The 15,132-nt window shown below is 44.6% G+C and overlaps 2 protein-coding genes across 4 annotated transcripts in view; one reads left to right on the top strand and one right to left on the bottom strand.

The window, feature by feature from the left end:
* Positions 1 to 15,132, bottom strand: part of LOC310757070 (uncharacterized protein) — a 179,530-nt gene that overhangs the window by 114,280 nt on the left and 50,118 nt on the right. The window lies entirely within an intron of this gene.
* Positions 1 to 15,132, top strand: part of DDAH2 (DDAH family member 2, ADMA-independent) — a 44,882-nt gene that overhangs the window by 23,656 nt on the left and 6,094 nt on the right. For all 3 annotated transcript variants that reach the window (XM_083602384.1, XM_083602385.1, XM_083602386.1), the window contains exons 2-4: positions 4,826 to 5,134; positions 10,563 to 10,662; positions 11,952 to 12,025. In XM_083602384.1, the coding sequence (XP_083458510.1) occupies positions 4,829 to 5,134; positions 10,563 to 10,662; positions 11,952 to 12,025 (480 nt within the window). In that variant the 5' untranslated portion in view covers positions 4,826 to 4,828. The remainder of the gene's footprint in view (positions 1 to 4,825; positions 5,135 to 10,562; positions 10,663 to 11,951; positions 12,026 to 15,132) is intronic.

The following is a 15,132-nucleotide window of genomic DNA, read 5'->3' as shown; positions in this document are numbered from 1 at the left end:
TAGAGCTAAGAAAATCGTCTTTAAAGGACTGGATTCCATCATCTATAATTGTGGAACCCCCCTTTGAAAGCAGGAGAAGGGGGAGGATCATTTTTAGACTGTTTAAAGTGAGTTTAAAGTAAAGTAACTTTCCTCCGTCCTGATACTGGAGCGGGGGTGTCAGGACCGACGTTTGAAGTTCATTGACCAGAAATAAGTGTTTTTGACAGATAGCGAAAAGAAGAGAAACATAGTGATTCCATTGTTCCTCTTCGCATTTGAAAGGAATAAATATTGACAAAGTATCTTAAAAGGGGAAACTCTGTTGCAAGAACAAATAGAAGTTTTCCCCCTAGAGGGAGACTGTGAAACTGTAACCAACTCCATGGAGCCGGCAGCTGTTATAGATTACAATCGTGGGAACAGGCATTTGACCTTGCGGGACAATGTATTCAGAAACCTTGTTGTGTGTCTTTTATAAAACAAATGCCCTACTGGAACAATTACATGAAAAGGTGAATTGGATGGCGACCTCGGCTAGAAATTTGGAACAGGCAGTGGGAAAATATGTGGAGCCCACTCAGGAATTAAATCAGGAGTGTGTTTTGACAGAACAGGCCCAACAGGAATATGAGTTTTCGGACTTGACAAATGAATAAGATATTGGAAAAAGGAGAACTACCTGAAACATGGAAGGAAGCATACATAACGTTAATTCCCAAACAAGATTCGGATTTAATGCAGGTTAAAAACTATAGGCCAATTTCGTTATTGAATAATGATTATAAAATGTTTGCAAATATTCTGGCAAATAGGATGAAAAAGGTTTTGAATGAAATGATACATAAGGATCAAGCGGGTTTCCTTCCCGGGAGACAAATGAAAGATAACATAAGAAATGTAATTAACATAATTGAATACTTGTCAAGCGGGAAGGATAAACAAGCGATGTTGATTTTTGTGGACGCTGAGAAGGCCTTCGATAACATCTATTGGGAATTTATGCTAAAGAATTTAGAATATATGGATGTGGGTCAATCTTTCTTAAGTGGTATAAAGGCAATATATTCAGAACAGAGAGCAAAATTAATTGTGAACAACGTTATAACAGAAGATATTGCCATAATGAAAGGTACAAGACAAGGGTGTCCGTTATCCCCGCTGTTATTCATCTCGGTCCTGGAGGTCTTCCTAAGATCCATAAGAAACAATGAAAATATAAAAGGAGTAACTGTGGGTGACAATCAATATAAGGTTAAGGCCTTTGCCGATGACTTGGTCATAACTATAGAGGATCCTATACAGAGTGTTAAAGAAGTGATAGAAGAAATTGAATATTTTGGTCAGGTGTCTGGTTTTAAATTAAACAGGAAAAAAACCAAAATAATGGTCAAAAATTTAGATCAAGAAGTTATAGAAGAAATACAGCAGCAAACAGAAATGAATGTGGTAAAAAAAGTAAAGTACTTAGGAATCACGTTAACTCCTAGAAATATTGACTTGTTTCAAAATAATTATGTACCAGTTTGGAATAAGATTAAACGTGACTTAGACGTATGGGCAAGAATGAGATTATCGTTCTGGGGAAGAATCGCAACAATAAAAATGAGCGTGCTACCGAAAATGTTGTTCTTGTTTCAGATGATACCAATAATTAAAGGAGTGAATATATTTAAAGAATGGCAAAGAACAATGTCAAAATATATCTGGCAGGGCAAAAAGCCAAGAATTAAATTTAAAATATTAACAGACGCAAAAGAAAGAGGAGGCTTTGCCCTGCCAGACCTGAAGTTATATTATGAGGCTTCGTGTCTTTGCTGGTTGAAAGAATGGATAAAATTGGAGAATACGGAATTGTTAGATTTGGAGGGACATGACAACAGATTCGGGTGGCACGCTTATTTATGGTGTGATAAAAACAGAGTGCATAGAGGTTTTGAAAGTCATATCTTTAGAGGTACGTTAATCGAAGTATGGAATAGGTATAAAAACCTATTAGAGCCGAAAACACCAATGTGGTTATCCCCACTGGAGATAATGAGTACGAAAAAAGTCAATATGACAGGAGATTGGATTACATATGAAAATTTAATAATTAAAGAAGGTGATAAATGGAATTTGAAACCATATGAAGAGGTTAAAGAAAAGGTGTATGATTGGCTGCATTATTTTCAACTGAATGCAATGTTTAAAAAAGAGATGCGGGAGAAAGGATACTCAGGGAAAAAATCAAAGTTTCAGCAAGAAATTTTGAATAGTGATGTAAAAGTATTGTCAAAAATGTATAAACTATTACTTGAATGGCATACAAAAGATGAGGAAGTTAAAACGGCAATGATTCAATGGGCTAAAGATTTTGGTTACAATATACAATTTGAGGATTGGATAAGGTTATGGAAAGAGGGAATGAAATTCACCGCATGTACCACGATAAAAGAAAATGTGATGAAAATGTTATATAGATGGTATATAACCCCAGTGAAATTAGGAAAGATGTTCAAAGTTAGTAATAAATGTTGGAAATGTCAAGAGAAAGAAGGAACATTTTATCACATGTGGTGGGAATGTAAGAAAGTGAAAAGCTTCTGGGAAATGATTTATAACGAGATGAAAAAAATGATGAGATATACGTTTGTAAAGAAACCAGAAGCATTGTTGCTAGGTATACTAGGTAATGATGTTGAAAAGAAAGATGTGAAGCTATTTAGATATGCAGTCACAGCTGCTAGAATTTTGATGGCCCAAAAATGGAAACAGGAAGAAATGCCAACGAGGGAGGAATGGAGGATGAAACTGATGGAATACGCAGAAATGGACAAATTAACATGTAAAATTCGAGACCAACGCGATCAGAGGTTCACCGAGGACTGGAACAAATTTACAGAGTATATCAAAACTGTGTGTGATCAGGAAATAACGCTTGTTGGATTTCAGGAAGCTTTGTGAAGAGAATAGTAAGGAATGTTGTTTAAATGAAAAGATAAAATAAGGACGGTTAAAGTGCAACATAAATTTAAGGAATGTGAAATGTTGTGAAAAATATGGAAATTGTCAGATAGGCTGACGGAAGTCTATAAGATGTATAAGTTAAACGGGATGTTAAATTGTAGATTGGTTATTGTAAATTTGAATAAAAATTAATTATAAAAAAAATAATAAAAAAAAAAAGACAAATGAACTTGGAAAAAGCCAGATTTGGAAAGAAAAAGTTTGGTTTGGCTTGGAAATGGGGGGCTGGATTGACCCCCCTATGCTGAGATGTCTGGACTTTTCAAATATGGCAATGGGCCGTGAGATGTTTGGGATTGTGGGGGCTCTTAATCTTGGAGGGTTTTTGAAACATGCTGTTAAATACCATATGGAATTTAGTGTTGAATATGGAAAAGGGGCTGATCTGTCGAGAAGGGCTAAAAATATTGTCAAGCTGGAGCTATCACGAGCAGGAGACAAGGGAAAATACAGCTACAAATATGAAGAAGAGCTGCGGAAGGGACATGGAAGAGACTTGAGGGCCTCGGATACAAGGTTGCCAGGTTAATGAGCTAGATCGACGTGATAATAAGGACTGACAAAACCCGGAACCAGGAGGAAGGGACGTTGGATGAAGATTGGACTTGTTTGTATTTCTTTTCTCTACCATTAGAACTGTTTTATAAAATGGATGAACATTAGAAAAATGTTGGAATGAAATTACTTGGCTTTAGCAAAAATGTTTAAAGAATTATGAAAGAATGTTATGGTTATGAGAAGCTGGTAAGGGCAAGATTTAAGTTTTAAGCTTTAAGATTTATCTTATTATAGAAAGATAAGACTAAAACAGTTTAGGGTAATGTAATGACAGAATATTATGAAATATGGAAAGGATTTGCTGGGATAATTAACAACTAGGATACAAAGAAAGGGAGGAGGAGGAGGTCTAAGAAAGAAGGTAATGACAGTTGAGGATTTGGAAATAATGAATTTGTTTTTTTTTAATGTTTTTAATTGTTTGTGATGTATTGTTGTATTTTTTTCTTTTTTTGTTTGAATCTGTATCTATATGGTGGGAGGGGTTTGTCTTTTTTCTTTTTTAATTTGTTAATTATTTTTATTTTGCATTTTTCTTTGTCTCTATTTTATTTTGTAACATTTTGAAAATTCCAATAAATATCATTAAAAAAATAATAATGAAAAGCTGATATCGCCCAGCCCTACTCCCAACCTTTGTCCCACCACCACCACCATAGCACATGCTGGCGCCTGTTTGGCGGCCATCTTACGCCTTCAGAAATGGTATCCTAACATTTCCTGAGAAATACTGTTAACTGGACCCACCCGCTCATTCTAGAATGACAGGTGTTTGAGTCATGCAGAGCTGGGTCCTCCCCTAAGAAAGCTCAGGGCATGGAAAGATCCCGTTTATTGTTACAACACCCCTATGAGGTGGGTAGGCCCGAGACAGCATGATAGGTTTGGTGAGCTTCGTGACCGAGCAGGTATTTGAACCCAGAACTTCCTGGCTTTCTGTCATGCTGACTCTCAGTGCAGTGGTTAGTGTGTTGGACTAGGACTTGGGAGACCAAGGTTCGATTCCCCACTGGGCCAGAAAGCTCCCTGAGTGACCCTGGACCAGTTGCTGCCTCTCAGTTTAACCTACTTCACAGGGTTGTTGTGGAGATTCAGTGAGGAATGATATGAATGCAACAAGAAAAATCCAAGCTCTGTTTCCTCTGGGCCTGAACTGGTTCTCCCTCGTTCTCAAGAGCTGACCGGGGCAATTCATTGTATTGCCCCTCAGACTTGAGCGAGAGGAGCGGCTTGCCAGCCAGCCAGCTCAACGGTTCATCCCTCTGTTCCTCCCTTCCAGACCATGGCCAGCGTCTCCTCCTTTGGCAAGTATACCCATGCCATTGTCCGCTGCATCCCTTCCTCCTTCGGCACGGCAGAGACGGCGGCAGACGCGTCCGATGGCGGGGCTGAGCCTGTGGACCTGGCCAAGGCCCACCGACAGTACGGCGTCTACACGGGCATCTTGCGCCAGAAGCTAGGGCTGCAGGTCATTGAGCTGGCTGCGGACGAGGGTCTCCCCTGCTCCACGCTGGTGGGGGACCTGGCCGTGATACAGGGAGACACTGCGCTGCTCACGCGGCCATGGGTGCCGTCGCGGCGGGATGAGGTAAGCTGTTCAATTCGTTTGTGTTGAATCACCTTGCAAATAAACCTGCTGGGGTTGCCAGTTATCTTGCGAGCTACGCTTTTTATTTACCGGGAGCTATTCCCGGGATGTGGGTGGCGCTGTGGGTAAAACCTCAGCGCCTAGGACTTGCCGATCGCATGGTCGGCGGTTCGAATCCCCGCGGCGGGGTGCGCTCCCGTCGCTCGGTCCCAGTGCTGCCAACCTAGCAGTTCGAAAGCACCCCTGGGTGCAAGTAGATAAATAGGGACCGCTTACCAGTGGGAAGGTAAACGGCGTTCCGTGTGCTGCGCTGGCTCGCCAGATGCAGCTTGTCACGCTGGCCACGTGACCCGGAAGTGTCTGCGGACAGCGCTGGCTCCTGGCCTATAGAGTGAGATGAGCGCACAACCCTAGAGTCTGGCAAGACTGGCCTGTACGGGCAGGGGTACCTTTACCTTTTTTTATTCCCCCCACTCCCCCCCAAACGTCCTTGCCTGGTTGCCCGGAGGCAGTTTTGAAGCACTCTAGGAAATGGCTATTTACTAACTTGGCAGTGAGCGTTTACAGTGGACGCTCGGGTTGCAGATGTGATCCGTGTGGGATGCACGTTCGCAACCCACAGCATTTGCAACCCACGTCTGTGCACGTGTGGGTTGTGATTCAGCGCTTCTGCACATGCGCAAAGTGCAATATAGCGCTTCTGCGCATGTGCGACCGCTGAAACCCGGAAGTAACCCGTTCCGGTACTTCCAGGTTTCGGTAGTCCGTAACCCAAAAAAATGCAACCTGAAGCGTCTGTAACCCGAGGTGTGACTGTACTAACCTTTAGGCCTTTGAAGCCCGAGTATAAGCCCAGTCCTTGTGCCAGATTGCTACGGTTGGTTTTTATTTCTTTTTAAATTTTAATGGGCTATTATTGAGGGTGTGACAAGGTCACGGGGATAAGTCGGGAGCGTTCTCAAAGTTAGTCATAACATGCTTCCGTGAGGCGGCAAACGGCTGCCTTAAATACATTTGCCAGCCTCATCTGTGGGCGAGTCTTGCTCTTGAGTAAACATGCACAGCATTGCCCTGTTAAGGTTCCAATCCTGTCCTAGTGGATTTGCTGCCTTCGAAAGGGTGGGGGCGGGGGAGAGCAGCCGGTCGCCAGCTAGCTGTTAGTTAAACCCTGTCAATCGCAGGTCCCATCTGTTCCTCTGTAGGAACCTCTGGGACTAATCCCACCCGTGTCCCCGGAGCGCTGAGGCAAGCCGCCTGGCCGGTTGCCTCAGCAGTTGGCATCGTGCCTCCTTCCCACCCGCCCGGCCATCCGCCATTCTCATGACCCACCTCCCTGCTCTAATGCAGTGTGCTGAATATAGAATTGTGTGTCCATACACACTCTACCCAAGCCCTGGAGAATATTTGGCACCTCTTAAAGGGTCCACATTTCCTTGCCTCTCTCTGCTAATTACTGCCAGACAGAAGTTGATTCATTCTCTCTCTCTCTCTCTCTCTCTCTCTCTCTCTTTTGTGTTTTTCTTCTTATGCTTTTAGTTAAAATAAATATAAGTGTTTTGGGGCACCTTCACCCATGAACTCCCTGTCTAACTATTGCTTCCGTGCCATATGCTGCCATCTTTATTTTGTTTCTGTTTTTTTAAAACAACAGCAACCTCCTGGCAACTCATTTGCGGTGTCTCTGAGCATGCATGGAATGCCTTCCCCACCCCCACCCCTCAGCGGAACGGAGTTGGCCTTTTGAAACCCTTTGAAAAGGGCTTCAGAGCATTTACAGAACGCCTTTCTGCAGCTTAAATAAAAGGAACGTGAAAAGTACTGAGTTTCCCTTGGAACAAGTTTAAAAAAGGCTCTTGTGCAAGTTGGAAATTATCGAAGCAAAGGCACCACAATAGATCCAGCTGGCTGACCACTCTGTACACACATTATCATGTTGACACAGTGTTGGCTTGGCCCAAGACATTTCACTGCCCGAGGCAATTTAGCAAATGGCTTCTCTTCTTTCTCCCCTCATGCCCTGTCCATCAAATTGAGGAGCAAAGTAGTCAGGGAGTTATTTTCTCAGGGAGTCCTGTAAGCACCTCTGGGAGTCAAAATGCAATAATAAAAAATGATATTTACCCTTTCATGACACCCCAAACCAGCTGCCAGAGTTATTCATAATATTTTATTATTTATACCCTACCCATCTGGCTGGGTTTCCCCAGCCACTCTGGGCGGATTCCAACAGAATATTAAAATACAATAACCTATTAAACATTAAAAGCTTCCCTAAACAGGGCCGCCTTCAGATGTCTTCTAAAAGTCTGGTAGTTGTTTTTCTCTTTGACATCTGGTGGGAGGGCGTTCTGCAGAGCGGGTGCCACTACTGAGAAGGCCCTCTGCCTGGTTCCCTGTAGCTTGGCTTCTTGCAGTGAGGGAACCGCCAGAAGGCCCTCACCACTGGACCTCATTGTCCGGGCTGAACGATGGGGGTGGAGACGCTCCTTCAGGTATACTGGACCAAGGCCATTTAGGGCTTTAAAGGTCAGCACCAACACTTAGCCACCTCCCTCTGCCTAATGGTAGGGACGGCACCTAACAAGTGCCTTTTACTTTTTGTATGTGAAGAAGGAGGTTCATGTTGGTAGATGTAATGCTGGGGAGCCCAGTCATTGTTTTATGTGTGCTCCAGTTCACCAGGTTTCCAGTTCAGGGGTCGCACAAAGTTCCTGAGGCCAGCTTCTGGGGCACTTGAGGAGATAGATTTTGATGGGCTTTCCTATGCTTAGTATTTGTTTGAGTTTGTTCTAAGTGTAGTGTTTTGGTCACCTCCTTTGTACAAAGGGTACATCTTACAGCGGTGGGATCCTGTGTAAACCTGGCAAAATAGACACACATGCAGTCATAGTGTGCTGGGTCCGGGGATAACCCGTGAAACGCGGTCCAGGTCCGGTCCAGATTCCAAAGGTTCCACTAGGAGTCTGTCCGACAGGGCCAAGGCAGAATACCAGGCAAGGACAGGTACAGGATCTCAGGCAGGATCTGGCATACAGCAATGTTGCTCCCACAACCTGGGGCGGGATCCGACAGCCTTTTATCTTTGTCGGGGTAGCGGCCGGTCCTGATCCCCCGGTGACTCACCTCCCTGTTTCGCCCAAAGGCGAGCACTCCTCCTGCGAGTACTCAGGTCTCTCCTTCTCTCAGACCTCAGTCTCTGCAGCTCTGGAGATGTCGGTGGGTTACTAGACCCAGAGGCCGCCTCAGCCTCCCCTGACCCAACTGGTAGTGGAGCAGCTGTAAGTGATGGCCCAGCTGAAGGCAACGAGGTAATCCCCACATCTGGAGCCAGGGCAGGCTCAGGCCCCTGACTTGGCCCAGCTGATGTTTGTTGTAGGGGCACCTGTGCAGACCGGGACTCTTCAGGATCAGGCCCCAGACTTGGTTCAGATGATGCCTGAGGCAAAGGATCCGGTGCAGACTGAGACCCCTCTGGTTCTGAGTCCCAGGCCATCACACATAGAATCATGGAACTGTACAGTTGCAAAAGACCCCAAATATCATCCAGCCTAACCCTCTGCAATGCAGGAATCTCAGCTAAAGCATCTAGGACAGTCATTGCATATCTGTGTAAGATGCAACTTTTTGCATGAAGCAGCCCTCAGTCTGGGGTGCTGATGGTTAACCCTTTGTTTCTGAAGTTGTTTATTATTATTATTATTATTATTATTTATTTCACATTTATTTGTCACACTCAATAAAATGCCTCAAAGTGACTTAAGATGATCAAAAATATGCATAGCTTAAAACATCAAAGAGAATAAAGCAACGTTTTTTAAAGGCTCGCCCTGCAGTTTTTATAAAAAGCACACATCCTTCTATTAATTCCCTTTGTTCTCTCTTTTTATAAAGCTACCAGTAATATGTGAACTATGGCATGGAGGGTGAAAAAATGTAAATAGACTGTCGAGCTAAGAACGAGAATGCGGAAGTATCCTGAGGTTATAAGAGTGTGTAAAACAGGAGGAAGTCCAAAGCAAAAATTCATAATATGATAAAGGGAAATCTTTGCTGTGGTCAAAACCCGATAGTACATCCCATTGCTGACTTCAATTAATTAAATTGAAATCTTGGTCTGTGTGAGAGAGAGGCCTGTGAATCATTTGTGAAATAAGCCTGGCCCAGAAGTGTCTGTGGAATGAAAATGAAACGAAAGTCCATGCAGATTTTCTGGAGGCCGTTCTGGCCCTCTGAGTCCCCACACCCCCCTTATATAACCAGGGCTTGAATTAAACTCTGCTATAAATCCGTGCGCCAGATCACAGTTTGGGCTTTCTGGCAATTCTTGTCCTGAGAATATCTGCCTGTCTGGAATTCTATGCAGAATTGTGTGCTTACCGTATTTTTCGCTCTATAAGACGCACCAGACCACAAGACAAGGCGCACCTAGTTTTTGGAGGAGGAAAACAAGAAAAAAATAAATCTGAATCTCAGAAGCCAGAACAGCACCGACTCCTGTTGTTGGGCAGGCGTGGAGTAAAGCAATTTGGGGAGCCGCCGAACAGGGAGATCTTGAGGCAGGCCACTGTGGGGAGTGGTTTATGGAGGCTTGCGTATAGCGTCCATTTTGTGGCCCCTGGGGCCTGTCTGTCAAATGGCAACGTTTGATGGGAGCCAATAATAATGAATGAATTAATTAATTAATTAATTACTTATACCTCACCCATCTGGCCGGGTTTCCCCAGCCATGCTGGGCTGCTCCCAATAGAATTAAAAGCACAATAAAACATCAAATATTAAAAACTTCCCTAAATAGGGTTGCCTTCAGACGTCTCCTAAAAGTCAGATACAGTGGTACCTCGGGTTACAGATGCTTCAGGTTACAGACTCCGCTAGCCCAGAAATAGTACCTCGGGTTAAGAACTTTGCTTCAGGATGAGAACAGAAATTGTGCAGTGGCGGCAGCATGAGACCCCATTAGCTAAAGTGGTAACTCAGGTTAAGAACAGTTTCAGGTTAAGAATGGACCTCCAGAATGAATAACCGTATTTTTTGCACCATAACACTCACCTTTTTCCTCCTAGAAAGTAAGGGGAAATGTCTGTGTGTGTTATGGAGCGAATGCCTACGGATGGTAAGTTCTTAACCTGAGGTACCACTGTAGTTATTTATTTCCTTGACATCTGATGGGAGGGTGTTCCACAGGGCGGGTGCCACTACTGAGAAGGCCCTCTGCCTGGTTCCCTGTAACTTCGCTTCTTGCAGTGAAGGAACCACCAGAAGGCCCTCGGAGGAGGACCTCAGTGTCCGGGCTGAACGATGGGGGTGGAGACTCTCCTTCAGGTATACTGTGTCGAGCCTGGGTTGAGAGTTGCATGAAGAGGTGTTAAGGAAAGGGGATGCGCTAGAAAATGTCTGATCTCTTCCTCTATCCCTGGTGCTTTCCCAGATCAGCAGTGTCAAGAAGGTCTTGGAGGAGCTAAAACTGCGCGTGGTGGAGGTTACAGATGAAGGAGCCACCTTGGATGGGAGTGATGTCCTGTTCACAGGTAAATGACTCCTCTGCCAGTGAGGACGATGGCCCTTCTCTCAGGAGCGGGGAGGTCCAGAAGACGGAGGGAACTTTGCATTTGGGTTAACCTGATAAAATGGGGATTTGTAAGTACACCACGGGGTTTTCGTTTCTTTGTTCTGCGGTAAGGGTGACTAAGCCTTCGAAACTGCTTTTCATAGTGGAAGTGCCATGTAAATGATGATGGTAGCACTGAGGGCGGTGGAGAACTTGATGAGATTCTGTTGAGGGTTTCCCCCCACCCCTGGGGGCTGGTTAGTTTCTGTTCTAATAAAACACACACACACACACACAACACACACACACAACACACACACTCAAAGCTGCCTGGAAGTCAGATTTGCCCTCCAATACCAGATGTCTGCAGGTGGGCATTCATGAAGGGAGGGAGCTGCACTTAATGCATGCTCCGAGGCACTCTCGCCAGCACGGATCTGTATGTTCCAGGACTGCCTCTTGCTATTTGCTAAATGCATTTTAGGGCAGAAACCTGGTGCAAATGAAGCCCTCTCTCCTCTCCACATACATTCCTCTTTTTTTAAGATGATTATTGAATTTTTAGTTACATACTATACATACACATACATTATGTTTCACATTTGTTCTTGCTCTCCCGAGCTGACTTCCCTCCTTCCGGCTTTTTTATGTCGTCTTTAACTTTTCGCATTGTCTTTGTCCATTTTATATATAATTGTTCTTCGATTTTTTCAATAAAATGTCTGTAAACAAATAAATCTTTGTATATATACAATTCTTGTTGTCTGTCTATATTTACAAATATTGTTCAACAATAGTCCTAAGATACATTTTTAATTCATTTTGATACTATAAATTTCTTGTGTTTTCCCATTATGAGGTTTATTTTAGTTCTACCGGTTTCCCTATTTCACATTGTCTTCTCTATATATAACACAATTTTTTTCCCCATTCTTTTTGATATGTTTCGTCACTCTGATGTCAATTTTTTTGCTGTTAGTTTAGCTTTTTCTGCATACTCCATAACCTTGTACTGCCACTCTCCTATTGTAGGCAATATTTGCTGTTTCCACACCTGAGCCAGCAATAACCTCGCCCTGTTGTTGCCCTCTCCACATACATTCCATGATTGTAGCTTTAAGGCTGCAGTCGTAGTCAGATCTGAGATGGGAAGAGATAAACCAGTGTTGTTATGCAGGTCTGGGGAGAGCTAAACCTCAGGAATCTGGCTTGCCCTTTGAACTATTGCCGGTTCTAGTATTCTCCATCTTCTTAATGCCTTTTTTACAGGTAGAGAGTTCTTCGTGGGCATTTCCAAGTGGACTAATCACAGAGGAGCAGAGATGGTTGCGGATGCTTTCAGGGTGAGCTGGAATCTTGGAACTAAACCCCTGACCGTCTTCAGGGGCTGGGAGCTGGAGGCACTGTCATACAGTGGTTCCACTCCTTCCTCCTGGGCCGTGTTCAGAAAGTGGTGGTGGGGGAAGAGTGTTCAGACCCCTGGGCTCTCACTTGTGGGGTGCCTCAGGGTTCTGTCCTCCCCCCCATGCTTTTCAACATTTACATGCAGCCGCTGGGAGAGATCATCAGGAGGTTTGGGCTGGGTGTTCATCAGTATGCGGATGATACCCAGCTCTACCTCTCTTTTAAATCAGAACCAGTGAGGGCGGTGAAGGTCCTGTGTGAGTGTCTGGAAGCAGTTGGAGGATGGATGGCGGCTAACAGATTGAGGTTGAATCCTGACAAGACAGATGTACTGTTTTTGGGGGACAGGAGGCAGGCAGGTGTGGAGGATTCCCTGGTCCTGAATGGGGTAACTGTGCCCCTGAAGGACCAGGTGCGCAGTCTGGGAGTCATTTTGGACTCACAGCTGTCCATGGAGGCACAGGTCAAATCTGTGTCCAGTGCAGCTGTTTACCAGCTCCATCTGGTACGTAGGCTGAGACCCTATCTGCCTGCGGACTGTCTCGCCAGAGTGGTGCATGCTCTGGTTATCTCCCGCTTGGACTACTGCAATGCACTCTACGTGGGGCTACCTTTGAAGGTGACTCGGAAACTACAACTAATCCAGAATGCGGCAGCTAGACTGGTGACTGGGGGCGGCCGCCGAGACCATATAACACCGGTCTTGAAAGACCTACATTGGCTCCCAGTACGTTTCCGAGCACAATTCAAAGTGTTGGTGCTGACCTTTAAAGCCCTAAACGGCCTCGGTCCAGTATACCTGAAGGAGCGTCTCCACCCCCATCATTCTGCCCGGACGCTGAGGTCCAGCACCGAGGGCCTTCTGGCGGTTCCCTCATTGCGAGAAGCAAAGCTACAGGGAACCAGGCAGAGGGCCTTCTCGATAGTGGCGCCCGCCCTGTGGAACGCCCTCCCACCAGATGTCAAAGCAATAAACAACTACCTGACATTCAGAAGACATCTTAAGGCAGCCCTGTTCAGGGAAGTTTTTAATCTGTGATATTTTAGTGTATTTTTGGTTTTTATGGAAGCCGCCCAGAGTGGCTGGGGAGGCCCAGCCAGATGGGCGGGGTATAAATAATAAATTATTATTATTATTATTATTATTCCCTACCTCCTTGCCCAAAGCCTGCGCAGTTGTGGTTCCTAGCTATTCAGTTGTTGCTCTTCTGCTTCTGCTTCCCACCCCTGTTCTAAGGTGTACGGCAGCCTTGCAGTTAAGCAGTAGCCTGGTACCCATAGGTGACAAGGATATTGCCTGCAGGCGAGTGCCTGCAGTTCTGGGCAACTGCTTGAGCAGACTGCTGCAGTAGGGCTGAAACGCTCCACCCCTCCTCTGCCAGCCCCTAGCAGACTAGTAAACATTTTTCCGGCCTTATTCACAAGGCTGGCACATGTTTAGTTCATCTGTTGGACACCCCCCGGCGCTCCGCATGAATAGATGGGAGTGCCCCGGAAACATAACCAGTACAGTGGTACCTTGGCTTACAGACGCTTAAGGTTACACATTTTCGGGTTGCGCACCGCTCCGAACCCGGAAGTACCAGAACGCGTTACTTCCAGGTTTTGGCGCTCACGCATGCGCAGAAGTGCTAAATCGCACTTTGCGCATGCGCATAATAATAATAGTAATAATATTTTATTTATATCCTGCCCTCCCCAGCCGAAGCCAGGCTCAGAGCGCCTAACAACAGTAAAAATAACACCGTTTACATAAAATCACAATCAATCACTGAACTGTGACGCACGTGTGCACAGACGTGGTGCTGCGGGTTGTGAACATGCCTACCGCACGGATCACGTTCGCAATCTGAGGTTCCACTGTAATCTCCTGTGGTGGCACATTAAAGGAAAGATCTGCCTTTCAAGGCCACGGCTGAGCCAACTTCTACTGAGAACCCCCACGTTGAAAACAATTCAAGAAATGAACAGAGACTTCTTTCCTCCCAACTGCTTAACCTTTCCACTGCCTCCTCAGCTATTTTTCCTTGTTCCATGTCCCAATGTGACCCGCATATCATAGCCACACCCAGAGAATGTGTGACACTCTTGGATCTCTGATGAAGAGTTCCTAACCATATCCTTGTCCTCATCTTGGGACTCTTCTTTAACCCACTGAAAAAGAAACTATTGGCTGGTGGCGGATGGGTGGGCGGGGCTGCATTTCTTTCTAATTTTCCTTTGCCTGTGCATTTGTATAAAACATGCTCCCCCTTGTTGTGAAAGGGAGACTACCGAAATATATTTTTTCAGCAGCTCACAGCCATATAATTAGTCTCACCATGTGTGATCCTCAGGTATAAAAAGAAAGCCCCAAATGAGGAGTTGTTGTTGTTGTTGTTGTTGTTATATTTGTTGTTTGTTGATATATTTTATTGTTATATTTGTACAGACTGGGTTGCCCCAGCCACTCTGGGTGGCTTCCATCAGATATATGGTGGAACACCCTCCCACCAGGTGTCAAAGAGAAGAACAACTACCAGACTTTTATTTGTGTTTTCCATGCTTTGAGCATGGTCTGTGTGTACCTGTTAAGTGTTGTGGGAATTTTCTTTAGTTTGTTTGGGAGGAGTGGGTATGTTGTGGTGCAGGTATTTTCAATTGTGTCCCTCTCTAGGTGTACCCATTGTTTTGTCTCATCTTCTAGTATATATGGGATTATATGGCGTATTTGGTTGGCAATGTAATATGCTTCTATGTTGGGGATTCCCCATCCTCCTTCTGAGTTGGGGAGGTGCAGGTATTTGGGGCTTATTCTTGGTTTTTTATGTGAGAAGATGAAACAGATTTGTAAAAATGTTACATGGAAGAAAAAAAAATACGAGGCATTACACTTACACTGTAAAACAAGAAAACCCTTAATAAAATATTTTTAAAAAAAACAAAAAAAAAACTACCAGACTTTTAGAAGACATCTGAAGGCAGCCCTGTTTAGGGAAGCTTTTAATGTTTAATAGGTTATTGTATTTTAATATTCTGTTGGAAGCCACCCAGAGTGGCTGGGGAA

This window comes from Podarcis filfolensis (assembly GCF_964270895.1).
Source record: "Podarcis filfolensis genome assembly, chromosome: 2".
Lineage (NCBI taxonomy): Eukaryota > Metazoa > Chordata > Lepidosauria > Squamata > Lacertidae > Podarcis > Podarcis filfolensis.
Note: the sequence above shows the minus strand (reverse complement) of the source record. Positions and strands in the feature narration are given on the sequence as shown.